This window comes from Mytilus californianus, unplaced genomic scaffold (genome assembly GCF_021869535.1).
Source record: "Mytilus californianus isolate M0D057914Y unplaced genomic scaffold, xbMytCali1.0.p SCAF_5, whole genome shotgun sequence".
In the NCBI taxonomy this organism is placed as follows: domain Eukaryota; kingdom Metazoa; phylum Mollusca; class Bivalvia; order Mytilida; family Mytilidae; genus Mytilus; species Mytilus californianus.
In genome coordinates, this window is record NW_026262701.1 from 45,560,303 (window position 1) to 45,581,261 (window position 20,959).

General features: G+C 32.1%; 1 protein-coding gene across 1 annotated transcript; it reads right to left on the reverse strand.

Annotated features, from left to right (window-relative positions):
• Nucleotides 1-646: 646 nt before the first annotated feature.
• LOC127702298 (peroxidasin homolog) lies at nucleotides 647-20,730 on the reverse strand. Its single transcript, XM_052206436.1, has 13 exons — nucleotides 20,425-20,730; nucleotides 18,999-19,316; nucleotides 17,870-18,178; nucleotides 16,465-16,782; nucleotides 15,495-15,794; nucleotides 13,555-13,584; nucleotides 12,102-12,395; nucleotides 10,223-10,531; nucleotides 9,276-9,365; nucleotides 7,728-7,767; nucleotides 6,416-6,462; nucleotides 5,119-5,146; nucleotides 647-2,701 (listed from the first exon to the last, which is right to left on the reverse strand). The coding sequence occupies exons 3-13, from the start codon at nucleotides 18,051-18,053 to the stop codon at nucleotides 2,554-2,556; spliced, it is 1,788 nt and encodes a 595-aa protein (XP_052062396.1). The 5' UTR covers nucleotides 18,054-18,178; nucleotides 18,999-19,316; nucleotides 20,425-20,730; the 3' UTR covers nucleotides 647-2,553.
• Between the last annotated feature and the right edge of the window lie 229 nt (nucleotides 20,731-20,959).

Consider the following 20,959-nt stretch of genomic DNA (forward strand, 5'->3'; position numbering starts at 1 on the left):
ATCTTATAGAACAATATTCATTTTAGTAATTCTTATACTAAATCCCATTTATTTTTTTATTTTTTCTGAATTTACTTATTAATTTCATTTATTATTAAAGAGTATAATATGAAAATTATATACATTGTATACAGGTCTCACTATACCTTCCGTAAACAACATTTTAAATTGCTGTATAAACATTAAGCCCGTCTATTGTTTGACACTTGTTGGGTAAACGTGAGTTGGATTTTTCAAATGTTGGAGAACCGTGAATAAATAAAGGCAACAGTAGTATACCGCTGTTCAATGGTCAAAATTAGATTGAGCAAAATCAAATCCAAGTATCAAACTAAATCCGAGGGAAACACATCAACTGTAACATATAAGAGGAAAAAACGGAACAACAGAAACATTGAGATACAACAAAAGCAAACGCCAACATACATAGAAACGGACTGTAGATAACAACTGCCATAATCCTGACTTGGTACAGGACATTTTAAGAAAAATGGTGGGTTGAACCTGGTTTTATGGCTAGCCAAATCTCCCGCTTATATGACAATGTTAAAAATACCGCTAAAATGACAAGACTACATGACAAGAATGCAGTACAAACAAACTTAAAATAACTAAGCACAGAGAAATATAAACAATAAACACGTAATTGAAACGTTTTATTCCCTTTTTACTAGAACAAAGCATTCTGTCACTGTTTCAAGCAAAACACAGAAATACATCACAAATAAATATTTAGTTCAAGAACAATAATGTATAATGGTGAAAAAAGCTAGAGGCTCTCAAGAGCCTGTGTCGCTCACTTGACTCTATTTTGGTTTTAGAAATCATGTAAAGATAGATAAAAATCATAACAGATACCCAAATAATGATTGAGGCCAAATTTTGTTTAATATTGGTCCCGTTAATTAATAAAATATCCTGGTGGCCATCTTGAACAGTAAATTGGCAACAAAGTAGCAACACTTGGTCAGCACCTCATAAGGAACATGCCTGCCATGTTTGGTTCTATATTCCATTCAGTGGTTCTCTAAAAGAAGACATTTGTATGTATTTCCCATAAGGTCCTATGTTAAACTAAGTCCCCCGCTGGCGGTCATCTTGGATGATCGATTGACTGCAAAGTAACAACACTTGGTCAACACCTCATAAGGAACATTCATGCCATGTTTAGTTCCATTCCATTCAGCGGTTCTCTAAAAGAAGACATTTGTATTTATTTTCAAAAGGATCCTATGTTAAACTAAGTCCCCCGCTGTCGGCCATCTTTGATGATGGACCAACTGCAAAGTAACAACATTTGGTCAACACCTCATAAGGAACATTCATGTTATGTTTGGTTTCATTCTATTCAGTGGTTCTCCAAAAGAAGACATTTGTATGTATTTCCCCATAGGGTCCTATGTTAAACTAAGTCACCCACTGGCGGCCATCTTGGATGATGGACCGACTGCAAAGTAACAACACTTGGTCATCACTTCATAAGAAACATTCATGCCATGTTTTGTTTCATTCCATTTAGTGGTTCTCTAAAAGAAGACATTTGTATGTATTTCCCCATAGGGTCCTATGTTAAACTTAGTCCTCCGCTGGCGGCCATTTTGGATGATGGATCGGCTGCAAAGTAACAACACTTGGTCAGCACCTCATAAGGAACATTCATGCCATGTTTGGTTTCATTCCATTCACTTGGTCTCTAAAAGATGACATTTGTATGTATTTCCCATAGGGTCCTATGTTAAACTAAGTCCCCTGTTGGCGGCCATCTTGGATGATGGATCAGCTACAAAGTAACAACACTTCGTCAGCACTTCATAAGGAACATTCATGCCATGTTTGGTTTCATTCCATTCAGTGGTTCTCTAGAAGAAGTTCAAAATGTAAAAAGTTAACGACGACGATGGACGACGACGGACGAAGGACGACGGACGCCAAATGATGAGAAAAGCTCACTTGGCCCTTTGGGCCAGGTGAGCTAAAAAGGCAAGTTATTTTAATAACTATTTTCATGTTGACGATTGATTACTTTTTATAAATTAGATTAACATATAATTTCCACTTTTTACGATACCCTTTTGAGAGCCTCTTGAGAGCCTCTTATGTTAAGACAAGATAAAGTGTTTTGATTGGTCAGTTTTATTTGGATTCTCCCTAATTAATTATTCAGACAGAAAGAGGATCGATACTATTTGTAATCAATTAGATTTTTTCGATTTTATATATTCATCGAACATGTGTGCAATCTAAAGGATGTAAATGTTGTTTCCAGGTAGTTGTTGCATGTTTTTGATTGTTATTCTATTGCAAGCATCAACGAAAATTGATGATGCTGTATGATGGAGAATGGACATTCGATATCCGCCATCTTTAATTATTTATGTAAACAGATATGTGTCTTCTACATTATCTGGAATATACAGTTACTTCGATAAAAGTAATTATTTCTGATTGACATAACAAGAGTGAAACGCAATATTACGCAATAATAGCTAAACATCTATAAAAGTTTTAGACAACCCATGATTTTTTTCAGTTTTGAACTCATGACATCTGTGCTCAGGACGATAAATCTGTTCTACTTATTGGTTCTAAGTAAGTGTAGTCATCTGCAGGTATATTCATATAATGGCTGTTTTCTTCAATATCTTCTGCTGTGTTATATACATGCATCTCTTGTATATTTGGACCCAACCCGTCAAAATTCCTGAAGATAATACAACAATAATATCAAATCTTAAATTTATCTTAATTTTACATAATGTGTTTTTTTTTATTTGATTTAGAAAATCTTCATTGAAGGTTGGTTTTCGATGCTCTTCAAATTTGTAACTGATTTTGCCTTCCACTTCCATCTGTTTATATACAAGCGCCACTGGTGATTCGAATTAAGAGACTCCCGCGTCTGGCGTAATGTATTATAAGCCTTGTATCTTTTTTGGGATTTTATCATTAAACAAGGAACATATACCGAGTTTGTCGCGTTCAGTAAGAACGCTTATGGACTTCAAATATGAAGAACTTTGATGGAAGCCATAACTTGAGTTAAAGATCACCACAGAACCATTGATGTTCAATCATGAACCAGTTCTTTTCAGGCCCACAACAGAATTCGTGTTTAATCATAACTGCATTGTTTCATAATAGAAAGTTGTGATTTTTTGTTATGATAATACTGTTTCACAATAAAGAGAAAGAAAATACAAAGGGAAACAATGACAATCATAATTTCAATATACTAAGTGAATAGTCGATACAAGGCCTTAAACGAAAACGACGAAAATACCTTAAAAATAGCAAAACAATTAACAGAAAAATAACGATCAAACAACATCAACCAAACAAAAATCCAGTGCTGATCTTATTTGCTCTTGGAAGGATCAGCATTACCTGTTCCACTTGTTACACCGTCGTGGTACTCTTTTTAACCTATATCTGATGAGTACAATATAGTGAAGCCATGTTACAATAGAGGATTGATAAATGTTTCCTGTCTATTCCAAAGACGTTACCAAATACAAAACCCATCGGTACATGTCAATGTTTTATGCGACTAGTGCGAATTCAAAGAAAAACAATTTCCAGAATAAAAGATCAAAGAATCTTATACCGGTAGAGACAACACAGACATTAGAAAAGAAGAAAGCACAATATTCAAAAGTGAATAAAGGCAGTAGGCAGTAATCCTTACAAAACAAAACTAGGGATCACAACTAAGATCCTCCGGGAAGGGTAAGCAGTAATGTGATAACTACTGGCAGCAATCGTGTTGCTCGTTACAAAGAAACATACGCTAATGAGTCAAATTGGTCGTGTTCATAATTTCACAAACGAGGACGGATTCTGACATTACGAATAGTGGAACTTATCCGTGTCATATGTGACACAAAAATAACATAATGGTCACTTATATCATGATGGAGTTTTCAAAAGGATTACTTCAGGTATAATATTTGGAAATCATGAAAGTAAACACAAGCCCTGGATTATTGTATTTTTGTATTTAACGTGTTTAATTGGAGATAAGTATTGCATGTGTAGTCGTTGAAAGAATGTTCCTTCACAGTAATCAATAGATTTCAAAGGGAAATTTGACAGCATGATTTGGTCGTAAAATGTAGTTCACAGCCGACCCATATTAACAGTTTGTAGTTGTACGTAGTTTTACGTAGTTGTACGTGAAGGTATGAAGCTGTATTAGTGGTATCCTTTATTTCAAGTGCATTGGAATAGCTATAGATGCCGTGAACATAGTGAAGAGAAGCGGACGATACTAATGAGCCATTTAAAGTCATTAGACGAAGACAAACTGTCCAGGCTATTACAAAAACCATAAGCGACTATAATGCAAATAATTGTTTACAAAACAAAACAGAGAAGTTTAATGCCAATTTTTTTTTATTTCATTGAGAGGCTGCAAGAGTATGAAGTCTGCCTCTTAAAATTTGAGACAGAGGGGTACAGTATTACACTTAGAGTTCAAAGTGGTGAAGTTGAAATCAACACTTCGTAAATTTTAATGACGACAGCATGAATTGGTTGACCGTCATGGCATATCTGTTTCACATATGACAACGAATATGTTCCAATTGTCGTAACTTCAATCCTGTCCCCTTTTCCCCGAATGTGACCTACCGAACAAGACTTATCACCGGGTTTGTACAAACATGAGCAACACCACGGGTGCCACATGTGGAGCAGGATCTGCTTACCCTTCCGGAACACCTGAGATCACCCCTAGTTTTTGGTGGGATGCGTGTTGCTCAGTCTTTAGTTTTCTATGTTGTGTTTTGTGGACTGTTGTTTGTATGTTTGTCTTTTTCTTTTTTCGCCATTGCATTGTCAGTTTATTTTCGACTTATGAGTTTGCATGCCCCTTTGGTAAATTTCGCCTCTATCTTAAATTTCAAAGTATAACTAAATATATAAGAATGTTACGTTTTTCATAGCTTGAAGATTTGAACGGTCACAAATACCGTTTAGTAAATTTTATTTAACTGTACGATATAAACTTCCGTTAAGCAACTATACAAAACAAGTCTATCATTTAGTGTTTATACTCCATACTACCTTACACTCCGCATTCCAATCGGACCGACTATACTATCTGTAGTAGCAAGTTACCTGTCGCGATCAGGATATCTAGTATTATCTGAAATAAAATACCCCAAAATATATTTATTATTGGGATCAAAATGTGATATCCAAAGAATTTTCTCATGCACTATGAAAACATCTGTTCAAAACAGTATTGTTGAAACTATAATCAAATAGGGGCCTTTGACATTATTCCCCGGTTTTGACAGTTCTAATGTTCATCTAATTTTGTAAGATTTCATTTCTGTTGTGTATTCTATTTTAGTTCTTAGGTAATGATCAATTTTGCATTTTGCCATGAAGTTCTAGATTAGTAGTTAAAACTTTGCATACTATTCTATAACAATTGAAAGACATAACAGTTTACTCATCAACAGCAAAACAACCACATGTTTCAGTTGTTCTCGTTCCTCGGAGTATACACGAGGTAAACATTTATTGATTTGTTTTCACTTTAAAAGGATGAAGAATATGGCTTGTGTTTTCATATTATCAAAAACAATACCAGATATTTGCACGGCTACAGAAAACATGTGTAGGAATACACGATGATGAAAATATAGTGCCAAATTTGAAGTGACACTTTACATATACAAAAGGCAGATCGGATGTCCTCTGCCATCTTGGATGGTAAAATAGACGAACAAAATCGGTCTAGATGTTTAATTTTATGTATAACTTCATTCGTAAGATTTTATTTAACTAATAAAAATTATGTGATTAATCTTATTGTTGTAACTGTCACACAAACGAACTATTATTTTTTTTATCAACATGAATGGGAAACCCAAGATAGTTGAATTCTATCAAGAAATGTACATTCAATTTACCTAGTATTTGATTTGTAGCAAGAAAACGGGTACGGGGACCCTATTTTTTCTTGTTATTATCTGGCAGCACATCCTAACATTTACAAACAAGTTGTGTTCTATGTAGAGTCTTTAAAAAAACAAATAATTTTGCACAAACTTAGCTAGAAAATAAGCTCCATAAGCCACCATTTTTATAACATTTTAAAACAAAATTATATGTACTACATTTAGGCAAAGTATCCAAAATAAAGTATCGTTTAATCTAGACACCAAATTTACCGTAATCGGTTTGTTTAACGATAAATATGATTTAAATAAAGAGACCATAAGCAATTATCTCATAAAAGAACAATATATAAAAATAAAAGATTTCACAACACAAGACAGGGGTCACTTATCACCACCATAAAACCCAGCTCAAATTATCCATTCGCGTTTATTTTATAGAGAATATTTGTAATAATTGATAATATAGATATTTGTTGTTGGGTTTTTTTTCGAACGTTATTTACCTTCATAATCATACTGGTTGGAACTCTGTGCTTCTGGTGCGTATTTACTGCTAAAAAGATAGTTATTAGTGTTAATTGCTGCAAGAAATGAACTTTAATGTATCAATGATTAAACAATGAAAAAATCACAAATAATCACACCGTTATAGCAGTAAGTATCCACTTGCTGAAACTGAACGAAAAACTATACTTCCTAATCCGATTTCATGGTTATTTTGTTGATAAAAAGAAAAATGTTTTTTTCTGTTTGTTCTTACGTTTTGCTGAAGGTAAGGAAGGGTTGAGCGCTCACAACCATGTTTCATTCCGCCACATTTTGTATGTGACTACTTCAAATAAGAAGTCTGTTATTTAGTGGTTGTCGTTGGTTGATTTTGGTCATATATATATTTTTTTTTTTTTCATTAATTGTTTTTTTAATGAATTAGGTTGTTTGATTACCAGGATAGATAGTTTCACATTTTGTTAAGTCGTGGCCTTTTTGATCCGATTATACGGTATGGGTTTTGTTCATTGTTGAAGACCGTAAATTGATCTATAGTTGGTTACATCAACGTCACTTGGACTAGTAGGAAAGTTGTTTCATTGGCAATTCTAATTCCTATCTGTATGCTTAAGTGTCCAAAATTATATTATCAATATGTCATTATCAACTGACAAGTTACTTTGCAGACGCCAAGGTATGACTGTAAATAATTTTTCTTGTATCCCTCGTGTTGTTTTTGTCACCAATAGTACAGTTTAAACTGCTTATTTGGGCAAACCTTAATTGTCTGGGTTTAACTGTATTATTAAGCTTAGTAGAGTATGTCATGTGTTGCCCTATGGCGTGCCATAAAAAGATCATTATTTTTTCTTAACTTTGGATTTTGATTCTTCTTTGTCCAGACATATCTTATTCTGATGCATATTATTTACTAATAATTTATTAAGAATTTTGCAATTTTGTTTCTTCTTGCATATAGACATGACTCGGTATAAGGATTTATTCCCAAGATATTTTGCTTTTTATATCTGACTGAAACGTAAAACACAACTTCCAAGATGTTTTTTTTTTTCGATTCCAAACATCAATTTTCTGTTTCAATTCAGATATTATTACACACAAACTACACTGGTATACGTCAATTAGACAAAACGACATATTCATACGACATCTAGAGGTAATATTTGGTCTTCAACTTTCTATACTTTAGAGTTTTAAGAAGTTCTGTGTATATTTACAAGTAACAATCACATCAATTATATCATATATGTTACTTTGTATAACGATATTGATTGTTGTGAATAGCTTTGAAATTTCTGTCCTTACCTTGCATCTTCTCTCTTTTTTCCCCGACCAATTGCATAGGCTAAATTAAATAATAACAATTTATTGAGTTAACGATAAACCTTACATATACCTTGATAAGTGTGCATGGAGAAATTCTTTAAATTTCAAGTATCTCAAAGATTTAGATTGTCTGAATGTCATTATTATGGAATCTCGTTCCTCAATTTATGTAGTTTGTTTGATTATTTTCACAATCAATTTATGTGTTCTTAACCTTGGAGGATTCTGCATCTTAAACCCGTGTAAAATATTTAATAATCGAACATATTGTTACCTATTCCCTTTCTCGCGCGCATCTCGAACAGAGTAACTGAAAGGTCAGTACGCTACCGAGAAACATTTCGGACAAAAGTCATCTTAGACACAATTTGTGGCTAACCACAAAGTGAGTTACTTATATATCATTTATGTGATGCATTCTAACCGTTTTTTCGTGTTATACTGGGAGTTTAACTGTTGTACAAATGCAAATTTATCTCGCATTTAACAGCCTGTGCTATCTTTTATATTTGACATTTCGTACATTATAACATTTATTCAACACATTGTAAAATTGTATTTCAGTTTGTATTTTTTTAGCTTTTACCATTCGTCAGATTGGTATAGGGAATAGATATCAGCATCTGATATGTAGATAAGAAGTTGTGGTATGATTGCCAATGAGACAACTCTCTACAAGAGACCAAATTGCATAGAAGTTCACCACTATAAGTCACCGAACAGCCTTCAACAATGAACAAAATCCATACCACATAGTCAGCTATATAGCTCCCGAAACGACAAATGTAACACAATTCAAACCAGAAAACTAACGGCCTTATTAATGTACAAAACAATGAACGAAAAATAAATATGATATACAGCAACAAACGACAAACACTAAATACCAGGCTCCTGATTTTGAACAGGCACATACAGAATATTGCGGGATTGAACAACCCTCCCCCTTACCTGGAACAGTGGTTTAACACTACATCATAAGAACAAATGATATATAATATAATAAACTTGTATGACATACGATAGTCTTTTTCTGTCTAAACCCAATCTTCGGTTATACATAATGGTCCGGTTATACAGTCATTAAATCATTAATCGTTAACAATGAATCAAATAGATGCGAATACTTCAATCGTAGCCGAATTGTGGCATTTTCAGTTTTAGAAATCATCAAAAATACCAGATATGTTGGTTTACTCGAGACGCGCGTGTGGTTTACATCAGACTCATCGGTGAATCTCGATTAAAAACAGTTAAAAAATAAATCCTGAAGATTAACCCCTCTCACTTGATTATAAATAACATTACGTATTCCTTAGGCGTTATCATTAATTATCATTAATGTTGGATAATAGCGAAGTAAACACGTGAAGAAAAATATGTAGTTTCTTGCATTTTATATTTTACATGATTTTAAAAAACGCATGAGTTAACTAACAATGTTGTTTGACAACATTTAAATTGTTGTTATTCTATAAGTGTTTGAAAACACTTGTAAGTCAACCATGATTGATAAAAATACTATACCTTTTCTGTAACAAAATATCAATATGATGAGAAGAAACACTGTCCCAATTCCAATCATGATGTAGATAATAATGTGTACTTGTTCTTTATCTAAAAGTTATTATTTATTCCTTAATTAATTATTTCATAAAACTCTATTTGTAAATGTTTCTATTTGTTTCAAAAATGAAAATAATAACTAAATGACGAAAGGCATCAGGGAAATAACGAAATTATATATTTGATAAAAACAAAATTTTAGTGAAATAAAATCACTATGGTGCATTTAGTCATTTTTTTCAACTACTAGTCATGTCTAAAACGATTTTTTAGTTTTGATATACATCTCACCACTCCAAAAGGATTTACTGTCTTATATTGTTTACGTAGTGCTTCACAGAAGCAGGTTGGAGAGTTTTTTAAATTTGTAATATAATGCTCATTTGATTGTAAATTGGTACAATATAGTTAAATATCTAAATTTATCATTCCTTTTTAAAAGATTATGTAAACCCGCTCTCCCTAAAAAAAAACGAAAAGAAGCGAAAACCAATGTATGCCATTTAGTATTTTTTCCTCAAATGATATTATAAAAAAACAAATTGATAAGTTCCTTCAAGACGTAAACTCATCATTACTAGAATTAATTATCTTTCACATAGACACCAGAATTAATTAATATAAATATTATCCTTTGGCATTCTATGAACAAAAACTCGATACATTCTACGTGTTGTTGTGGCATGAATGTGATTTATTATCATACTTGAAAGACATATTTAAACAAATATGTCAGGTAAAATAAATAATTTTGAAATATTAACCCGAATTGTTTAAGCTTCCACAGACCTGAACAATTTAGCGTGACATGTCTTTGACCAGAAACGAGAAAAGGAGAAACTTTACAATTAACTAATATAGACAAGGTTAAATGTACATAAACGAATTAAACGATCATATTACATAACCTTCTATTGCCAACTGCATGCAAACTGACTGAGGCGTATTAATATCAAACAGATGAGAAACATCACAACAAAGATTTTGTCCACTTTTATCAGACGATGGAACCAAATTCAATGTACCAGCTACTGTATAACTTCTGTCAATGATATCATATGACTGTACAACAGTAAGATCGTTTGTGTATTGTCGATCTTGGATTCTCATAGATATGGTTGGTGCGGGATATCCATTACCAGACGAACATGTCCATTTTCCAGACGATCCAGCAATCAACGTTGCAGGTCCGTTAACTATCGGAGCCCGGGGTGCGACTTAAATTATACAACAATGACAAATAATTTCATATACATATTTACTTTTATCATATACCGATTTATATAGACGAAACGTGCGTCTGGCGTATTAAATTATAATCCTGGTACCTTTGATACCTATTTACCTTTATTAATAACAAATTGACTTGTTTACAATTATTTACAGATTTAAGATATTGAACATAGAACTCAAAGAACAGTATATTTTTATATTTATATCTGATTAAAACATTTCATTCTATTATGGTCGTTGTGTCCATTGTTAGACTTATTAACAACCCCAATCAAACCAACCTTGATATAAACGAGCTGGTCAAATATAATCAGGCGGGTGGGGAGCAAGAATGTAAACTGTGGTTTATTTTTATCAATAGTAACTACAATACCCTTCCTTTTCACGAATGTGACCTACCGAATTAGACTATTAACCGGATTTGTAATAACATAAGCAACACGTTGGGTGCCACATGTGGAGCAGGATCCGCTTATCCTTCCGGAGCACCTGAGATCACCCCCAGTTTTTGGTGGGGTTCGTGTTGCTTAGTCTATCGTTTTCTATGTTGTGTCATCTGTACTATTATTTGTCCGTTTGTCTTTTTATTTTTGGCCATGGCGTTGTCAGTTTGTTTTCGATTTATGAGTTTGACTGTCCCTCTGGTATCTTTCGTCCCTCTTTTATGTCGACGCTAGGGGCCGTCTTGACCTTGTTGTAGGGTATGAATGGTTCGTTTATTGTTGAAGACCCTACATCAACTGTCAAGATGAAGAACAGGAATAAAAGCCCTGTTCATTGATAATTTTCTATGTTTTCTATGTATTGTGTGCGATTTTATCCCATGTACATTTACTCCATATCCTTTCATTTTCTACTGATGTCAGATAGAAAATTTATTAAAACCAGAAAAAAATACCACTTAAAAATAAGATATTCGATATACTTCAAATGATTGTAATTGTGCATTTACATCTCAGATACAGGATATATATGCTTCATGAAAAGATATTTTCCAAAGTACGGTTATGATCAGGTCTTACATGTTCAAGACTTTCAATAAAGACTAAAAGAGTGGCTTGAATGATGAACATATACAAGATGAATGAAAGGAATTCAACATTCTATTCTTTTGTCATGATTTTTTTTACTGATAATGAGTTTTTTAATCATTCAAGATCAGAGACTATGTTTATAACATTTGATAATATGTTTTGGATCTTAATGTACAGCATATTACAATAAATACATTTTCAAATTTCAATACCTTCATTGAGACTTATAACTCAATATGGAGGGTTGTTTTAAAACTATTCAGAACGACAAAGACTGTTCTTGATCTACCGCACGAAACTACTGTTTTTGCAGAAACATTATTATAGCACCACTTATATATCATTTGTATGAAACATATGTTTTTCATGTTGATATTTCAGTTCGTAAATTATGCTACTATCGGTGCGCTTGTTTCCAAGGACCAGCTGTATCAAAACCACACATGTAGTAATACATTAATTTCGTTCAAAACTTTTACTTGGCTAACCTCCGTTAGAACGTTCGGAAACTTATACTTACAATACAATTCAATGTAAGTCGTAGAAACAAGTTGGGTCGACAATTCGCCATTATCCGCTCGACATTCAAGAACTTCAAGATGGTCTTCTAAACTCGCTGTAAACGTGAGGGTTGTTGTCACACCAGCATCTCTATATGTACTTGTACCAATTGTAATTTCATTGTCATCTTTAACCCAATACACGGAAGGCAAAGGATTTCCACCAATAGAACTGCATGCTAAAGTTACAGTATCCCCTAAGTTATACCTATTCAATGCGCTTATTCGTGGTTGTCCTGGAGGTGTGTTAGAGTCTACAATTTTGAAATACCTTTGTACATAAGAGTGCATTAGAATGTGCATAGATATTGAATAATTATGAAGTCAGTTCTCCTTTTATTATATATTCGATTCTTTATCAAACCATGTTGTGATTCATTAGTAGTAGTAATTATTATTTTAATTAGTAGTAGTAGTAATAGTAGTAGTATTAGTAGTAGTAGTAGTAGTTGGGATTATCAGATATACATACATCTACTTCAAAAAATAAGATTTGTTGTCCTTATGATACGGGATTTTTCATAGTCATTTCTTCGTAAAAATCTATCGTATATTTGTATGATAAAGTTCGCTAAACTAACAAAACTAGTAAAATCAAACGCCTGAAATCCCTCTAACTATCTTTAGATAAAAAAATCTATATAAGTCTTTATTTTATCTATATTAGGTAGATTTAGAAAATCTAAATTACTACTCTTGCTGTAAAATGTGTAATTATATTGTCAAACACCATAAATGACATATCTCATATAAAAATTCAGAATGAACATTGCTACATACTTATATCAGTTATTATTTTCCTAGGCCGTTATGACACAGGATTAATAACGCATAGGTTTATGTATAGGGTATTATGGTTATGTGACAACTAATACGCAACCTGACTTAAATTTGAAAGTATTTTAGTACCTGAGGTTTCACATAATCTATCCGTTGCAATTTTGATTAACAAGACACTGCGTCTAATTGCATACCCAGAAGGATGAAAGCCAACTTTGAATGTTAAGTTAAGTTTATACTCGTATTTCGCCTTGTAATCTTGTCGAATTTTCAAATTTGACAACAGCAAACAAAAATACCATTCATACATAAGTTGTATGAAAAAAACATGTAAAGCTATAAAAACGTTAAAGTGAGTGAAGAAGCTATTAAAAAGCTGGATGTTGTAAAAAATGAATGTTTGCTAGAGTTGAGCAAGGTCTAAAACTGATAATTTAACATGAATATTAAGAAAGGTATTCTACATGTCATTAGCATGGCATGACAAAGTATAGATTTTGAATTAGATACAAGGATAGACACTAAAGAAGAATTAAATTAAAAGAATATTTGTCTTTCAATGACTGAAGAATATTTTGAGGAAAAAATTATTCAGTCATTTTTAAAACAGCAGTTAGCTAATTGAATTCTTACCATTGGATGCTCTTCGAACCCTGTGTAAATCTAAAATATCAAAATTTCTATGTTAAAACTCAAATATTGATTCGCTTTTTATTATATTTGTAAATGTATTATAGTAAGATGTCCCCCTGCTATTTTCAGTAATTATTTTTTTAGTGATATATATATATATTTCATGTAAGACAACTTTCATAGTTTTATATAAAACAAAATACACTTAGATTTAGTATTTTTTCACATTTATATATCAGATTGTAATTCTAAATACAAAACAAAACACAAAACATATGAGTTGTTTAGTTTATCATTTTATATTTGCAAGGACACAAAAACAAAATCTAGTTTGTCATGACAGGTGATGCATGCATTGTAGGGGACGCTTATCCTGTCGACGCACCCGGTCTCGCTCCTTTTTGGAGTTTATGTGATTCCCTATGTTTATGTTTTGTTACCTTGATTTGTCTCTTTCTAATCGATATACGAGATTAGAACATCAATAAAATACTTTTGCATAAAAAGAAATTATATCAATTCTGTCCTGTTAATCAGTTACTCACATTAATAAATGATATTTCAACATAGGTAAACTATTGTTGCCTATGCTAAGTAGAACGGATGCAAATGCAGTTTGTGCAAATTACTGTTCCAAATCTGGCCCACTTAATTACCCTGTGACTAATTACTAACCATATATATTCCATGCTTACAAATGGAATGGTTGTAGTATCTACATTTCCATAATTAAAATATTGAGTTATTCGATTGCTTTTCATATTCTTAAGCCTATTTTTAGTTGAAAAAAATGAAAACAACTCTTTATAAATCTCATGTATCTTAAGCGCTTTTCTGTATTTACTGTCAACAGCGCTCAAAGTCGAATATTTGAAAACCAATGATGTATCATAACCGTAACAATTAAAGAGCTATATATTCAAAAGGACCTAAAAAGATATTCAAATTCATCTAAGGTCAACTTTGCCTGAGGGAGTTGAAACCTTTGTTTTTATATGATTTCAAAATTTATAAAAGGTCATTTTAGAAAGGTTTGTTATAAATCATGTCAGTACCGAAGTACTGACTACTGAGCTGATGATATCCTCGGGGACTGATAATTCACCAGCAGAGGTATCGACTCAGTGCTGTTAAAAAAAAAGAAAACAACCCTTTATAAATTTCAGAATACTTTTTTTAATTACTTCGAATTTTTTTATGATACGTGTAGACGGATCCAGTTCAGTAATAGTCAATCAATCAACACATGTGTCATCATAGTCAAAAGATCTTAAATACTTTGCTATTGTAAAGTGTTCTGGATAAAATATGTTTTGATTCACCAATTAGATATACCCCGATACTACAAAGAAAACTTTTCGAAATATCTAGTGCACTAATTTTTTTTTATGGAGTCCTAGAGAACAAGATTGACAACCAAAACATAAGTTTTAATCTAGGAGCAGTTACTTAAACAAAATTATCTTCAAAAAGAGAACATGATGACAAAATTGAAATTCCTACTTTATACACCCTAATTGTTTCTGTATTTCGAGATTAGAAAATAGTTATATACACATGAAATGCTAACGCAGATGTACCTCGCAAAACGAAGGGAAAAATACTTTGAAAATGAAATATGGGTTAGCATACTAGAAAGAAACGAGGAACTGAAAATGCAGAACAGGAACAGTCAAACATGTTTAAAAAAGGAAGTAATTCACCATTTCGAGTAAGGTCTTAAAAATATGAAATGAACGATATCATTTTATATAGCTAGATACGTGTTAAGCAAATATGATAAAAGAAATTCAATTTTTTTTAATTAGTTTCATACATTTATTTATCAAAACAGTGCGTATTCTTTAACAATTCACTAGATTTATTATCTAATACGAAATTATGTAAAAGTTAAGACACGACGTCATCTTGACAATTTTTCGAATAGTGTTTATACGTACTTTTTAGTGCAACATATGTCGTTTTCACAAGTGGTCTTTGGAGGAAACCATTATCTACCTGACATTCATATACATGACGATTGTCATCTTCAGTTGCGGTAAAGGTCAATGTCGTTGTTGTTACATTACCAGAAATTGAAGAATTAGTGCCGGAAGAAATGACCATATCATCTCTCATCCATACGACTGACGGTGGTGGATTTCCTCCGTCAGAACTGCATGACAGAGTAACATTCATTCCAACCTGAATATCTTCTGGTCCAACAATTTGAGGATCACCAGGTGGTACCCTTATAGATGCTAAAATAGAATGGTTTTCATTAATTAGACTTCTATTGTTAAATTTAGAAAAAGTAATTGCTTAAATTTATTCAGTTTTTTCATGCACTGTTTGTTGAATATATAATTGAATACGAATGAACATGGCTTATATAGCAATTCAAACATTTTTTAATCACTCCATAATAAGGTATATAAAATGTACTTTTTCAAAAAACTTCAAATCACTCGAAACACAGAGGTTTTTCTAGCCCCATGCATAGATAGCCGTAGATAGATAGGATATTTTTTTTTTAATTGTTGGGTTTAAATAACATGCTCAACTCGTTAATTGATTTAGTTTCAGTTTTCGTTCTGCTCTCATTCGAGTGCCATTTATGAGTCTTTAAGGAGGCGAAACGCCCTTCTAGCGTACAAAATTATAAGCCTGGTATCTTTGATGATTTATGTTAGAGGCAATAAGGACACTTGTAGTTTATTATAATCTTTATCTTTATGGTCAATTGTCTAATTCGCAATAACATCACTTTTCCAAATTCTTTATTTGAATTTAATGTAACCGTTTATTTATCATACAATGGAGGTATAAAAAAGATTTTATATTCATGTCATACCTTCATGCTTAAAATATAAGGTCTTTCACATATAATGTCACTTTAAGCAAATACAAATAATCATCAGACTATTTTACCTTTTAGAACTTTTAGTATCGCAGGTCCACTTATGGCTTGCCACTTCCCATTTGATGCTCGGCATTGATAATTACCCTCGTCATCTTCTGTAATGCTAAATATTTTTAAGCTAGGATTTGAAGCAGAATTGACAACTTGTCTCTCTGCATTGTTTGTACCTCTCGCTATTACTTCAGCGTTGCCTCCATCAATGGGTGTTTTTATCCAATCCCATGATGTTGCTGGTAAAGTGCCGTTTATATTACATTGTATAATAGCCAACGAATCTCCTGCTAAAGCTGCATAAAGTATTGGTGATACTACTATTAAAAGACTACCTATTTTTAAATACAAACAATCCATTTAACATACTGCAATTTAAACTAGTCATCAAAATAAATCAAGATAGTAAATTCTGACAAAAACCAAAAACCCTGCAAATCAGAAAACATTATAAAACGGTGTTTCGGTACTAACGTGAGTTATAACATAATTCTACAATTGAAATCTCCGTTGATAATTTAATAAATATTTTTTTTTATTTAAATAACGTTCTTACACCGTCCGGCAAATTGGATCTTAGTTGTATATGGATATTCTTTGATGGCCTTTTTGATCAATAAGCTCTCTAACTGTTTAGGTAGTTAACATTCTTCGCTTTAATTTTTTTTTGTATGTGAAGTTTCTTGCTGAGGGTTAATTCCGAAAAGCGCGCACTTCGGGCGAAACAACTGTATGAATAATGAAGTGTTAACTGCCGACTGTTTTCAATAAACCATAATATGTTATGAAAATAGATGTCTTTGTACGTGGTTAGATATAAATTCTGATCAAATCGTGTAAATCGACTACGGTCACGTCGTGTTACTCGAAATCCCCAAAATGAATTAAAAAACATAAAATTACAAAAATCAAAAATATACATGATATAAGAAAAAGAAAAGAAAACTTCCGAGAACGATTACCTCTGGTAATGTAACAACAACGACATTGACCTTTACGAGCAAACAAACTACCTACATGTAAATAAAAATTCGCTGCTTTCAAGATTTTGTTGTGATTGTTAATTATAGAATACCGATCTCTATAAAAAGAAATAACAATGATGTTATAAGGATTTTTGTAAAACATATGCCGTGTTCAAATTACTAACAAAAATTCTATAAAATCACATAATGCAGAATCAATTATAACATTATTGCTTGTTTTTTTCCCATTTATATTTCCTTTTTATATTATAGAAAAGAGAAGATGTCATGCAAACCACTATGCATAAAAAATTGAAGATTGGGGAACATAACTTACACTTAATCAATTTTGTCTTCATTGCATATTACAAATGTATAACATACTTTAAAACTTGACGGTTTCCATATTTACTACCAATCTAAATTGCTGAAAGTTAAATACGTATTACCATCTTACCTTCTATAACATACAATTGCGTATCATTGCTTTGTGCACTGTTAACTTGATTCTCAGCTTCACATTTATACACTCCGGCATCTTGGTTGTTGGCATTTAGAATGGTCAAAGCTGGAATCTTCAGAGTACCACCGCTATACTTGGTAGGGTCACTAATGTTTACAATAGAAACATTGGTGCTCATGTGGGTATAATACCATGTCACTCTGAAAGGACTTGGCTTGCTATTAACAACTGTACATGGAATTGTGATGTCCTCTCCATATATAACATTGTAGGTACTTTGTGCAATTGAAACTTGTGGTGTGCCTAATGATTAATCAAACATAAACATGATAATGTCTAGCTAAGTTGTTGTAGTCAACTTGTTGCTAGCTTTTCGAACTATATATTTTCTTTTAAAAACGTTGATCCGATATAACATAATGAACCGTATTTCATAAACTCTTGTCGAGCGAACTAAAATATTACGGTAGTACTACTAGCCATTGGATCCCATGACTTGTCTTACATAAATTATGCATTCACCGAGTATGGCATGTGGTATGCGTACATTATGTGTTCATCATTTGTATGTTCAAATTTGATTTGAGAGTTTTGACTAAAAATACACTACTTTTTACCTAAAAAATCAATAAACACAGGTTCTTCTGATTTCAACAGGTTGTGTTTTACACTTTTTACATATCAATGCTTTGATTGAGACTAGTGTGTTCTTTTGAATTGTGTCCACATTACCCAGAACTATGGGATAAGACATATGCGATGCGACTTGATAATTTTAAAACCTCTGATCAAGACGTTTTTCTGAAACTATGATTGGATAATTGTTGGTTGCTTAACGTCCGTTAAACTATGAAAAATGGTAATTATTCATATTTGTTATGTTATAGCCATTTTATCATAATGATTGAAAACATCTTTGATATTAGCATACATTATATCAGCAATCATGTCAACATGGATATTTACGGGGTTTTTTTTTATTTTATTTTTTTAATTTACAAAAACGGGTGACGTGAGCAGTTAACAAGTTTAAACAAAAACTTTTTTAAAACATTAGAGGGAAACACGTTTTATAAATATGGTTAGCACTGCAGTTATTTCAACAAAAAGAAAATTAACTTACGGCCTTTCACATCAACTCCAGCAACATTGCTAAATCCGGTTCCAATAGCATTTGTGGAAAAGCATACATAGTTTGCAGTGTCGTTGAAGTCGATATTCGTAATATTCAGTTCTGTCGAGGCCGTTGAATTGACAATATAATATTTATCACTTCTGTTTGATGCATTTATTGCTGTAGTTGTTTGACCGTCCAGTGATACTTTTCTCCAACCAACAGCATCTGCAGCGGGGAATGCCGACACACTGCATATGATTGTTACTAAAGAATCGCCAAAGTATGCTATTTGAAATGACGGAGTTGCAGTTACATTTGGTAAATCTATAAAGAAAATATAAAAGATGGTATGAAACTTACAGTCCTATAAAATTGTTTCTAAACATAATCGTGTCTTTGGAGTATTTTTGTCTTTGATTTGATGTCTCATTTGTGAACTCGCCACATATTCATTCAATTCTGTTAGCAAGCAGGCATTAAGGCTGTGCAATTGAAACTTGTGGTGTGCCTAATGATTAAACAAACATGATCATGGTAATTTCTAGCTAAGTTGTTGTAGTCAACTTGTTGCTAGCTTTTCGAACTATATATTTTCTTTTAAAAACGTTGATCCGATATGACATAATGAGCGGTATTTCAGAAACTCTTGTCGATTGAACTAAAATACTACGGTAGTACTACTAGCCATTGGATTCTATGACTTGTCTTACATATGCATGTACCTCGTATGGCATGTGGTATGCGTACATTATGTGTTCATCATTTGTATGTTCAAATTTGATTTAAGAGTTTTGACTAAAGATACACTATTCTTTACCTAAAAAAACAATAAAACATAGGTTCTTCTGATTTCAACAGGTTGTGTTTTACACTTTTTACATATCAATGCTTTGATTGAGACTTATATGTTCTATTTGAATTGTGTCCACATTACCCAAAACTATGGGGTAAGACATATGCAATGCGACCCGATAATTCTAAAAACTCCGATCAAGACGTTTTTCTGAAACTATGATTGGATAATTGTTGGTTGCTTATCGTCCTTTAAACTATGAAAAGTGGTAATTATTTATATTTATTATTTTATAGCCATTTTATCATAATGATTGAAAACATCCTTAATATAAGAATACACTATATCAGCAGTCACGTCAACATGGATATTTACGGGTTTATGTTATTTATTTATTTTTTAATTTACCAAAACGGATGACGTGAGCAGTTTACAAACTAAAAAAACTCATAAAAGATACGAATCCAACATTTGCATTATAATCGAAATTATATACTGAATCGACTTAAATCTGTGTAAAATAAAATACACATTATCGTAGATTCTTAAATACTTTAAACAAATATGTTAGAGGGGCATACACATTTTATCAGTAATGTTCATAACGTAGTTATTTCAACCAAAATGAAATTAACTTACTGCCGTTCACATCAACTCTAGCATCATTGCTAAATCCAGTTCCAACAGCATTTTTGGCAACGCATACATAGTTTGCATTGTCGTTGAAGTCGATATTCGTAATATTCAGTTCTGTCAAATTCGTTGAATTGATAGTGTAATATTTATCATTTGTGTTTGCTATCACTGTAGTCGTTTTGCCGTCCAGTGATACTTTTCTCCAATCAACAGCTACTGCTTCTGGGGATGCCGACACATTGCATTTAATTCTTACTAAAGAATCACCAAAGTTTGCAATTTGTAATGCTGGACTAGCAGTCACGTTTGGTAAATCTATCAAAAATTAATAAAGATATCATGAAGCTTACACTCCTATAAGATTGTTTTAAAACATAGTCGTGTTCTTGTATAATGTTTTTTATTTGTTACTACTTAAAAACTGGTTAAATAGATTGTTTTACTTGAAAAGATCTTCAAATAAAAAAAATAAAAAACTGAAAATATTGCAAAATTATTTGAGTCAATTTTGCATATTTTCCATTCAAAATGAAATAAA

Coding starts and splice junctions, on each gene's coding strand:
- LOC127702298 (XM_052206436.1), bottom strand. CDS start 18,053: ATGAGCACCAATGTTTCTATTGTAAACATTAGTGACCCTACCAAGTAT. Junction 12,396..13,554: donor GGTTCGAAGAGCATCCAATG/GTAAGAATTCAA, acceptor TCAAAATTGTAG/ACTCTAACACACCTCCAGGA. Junction 6,463..7,727: donor AAAAAGAGAGAAGATGCAAG/GTAAGGACAGAA, acceptor TCTTTTTAGCAG/TAAATACGCACCAGAAGCAC.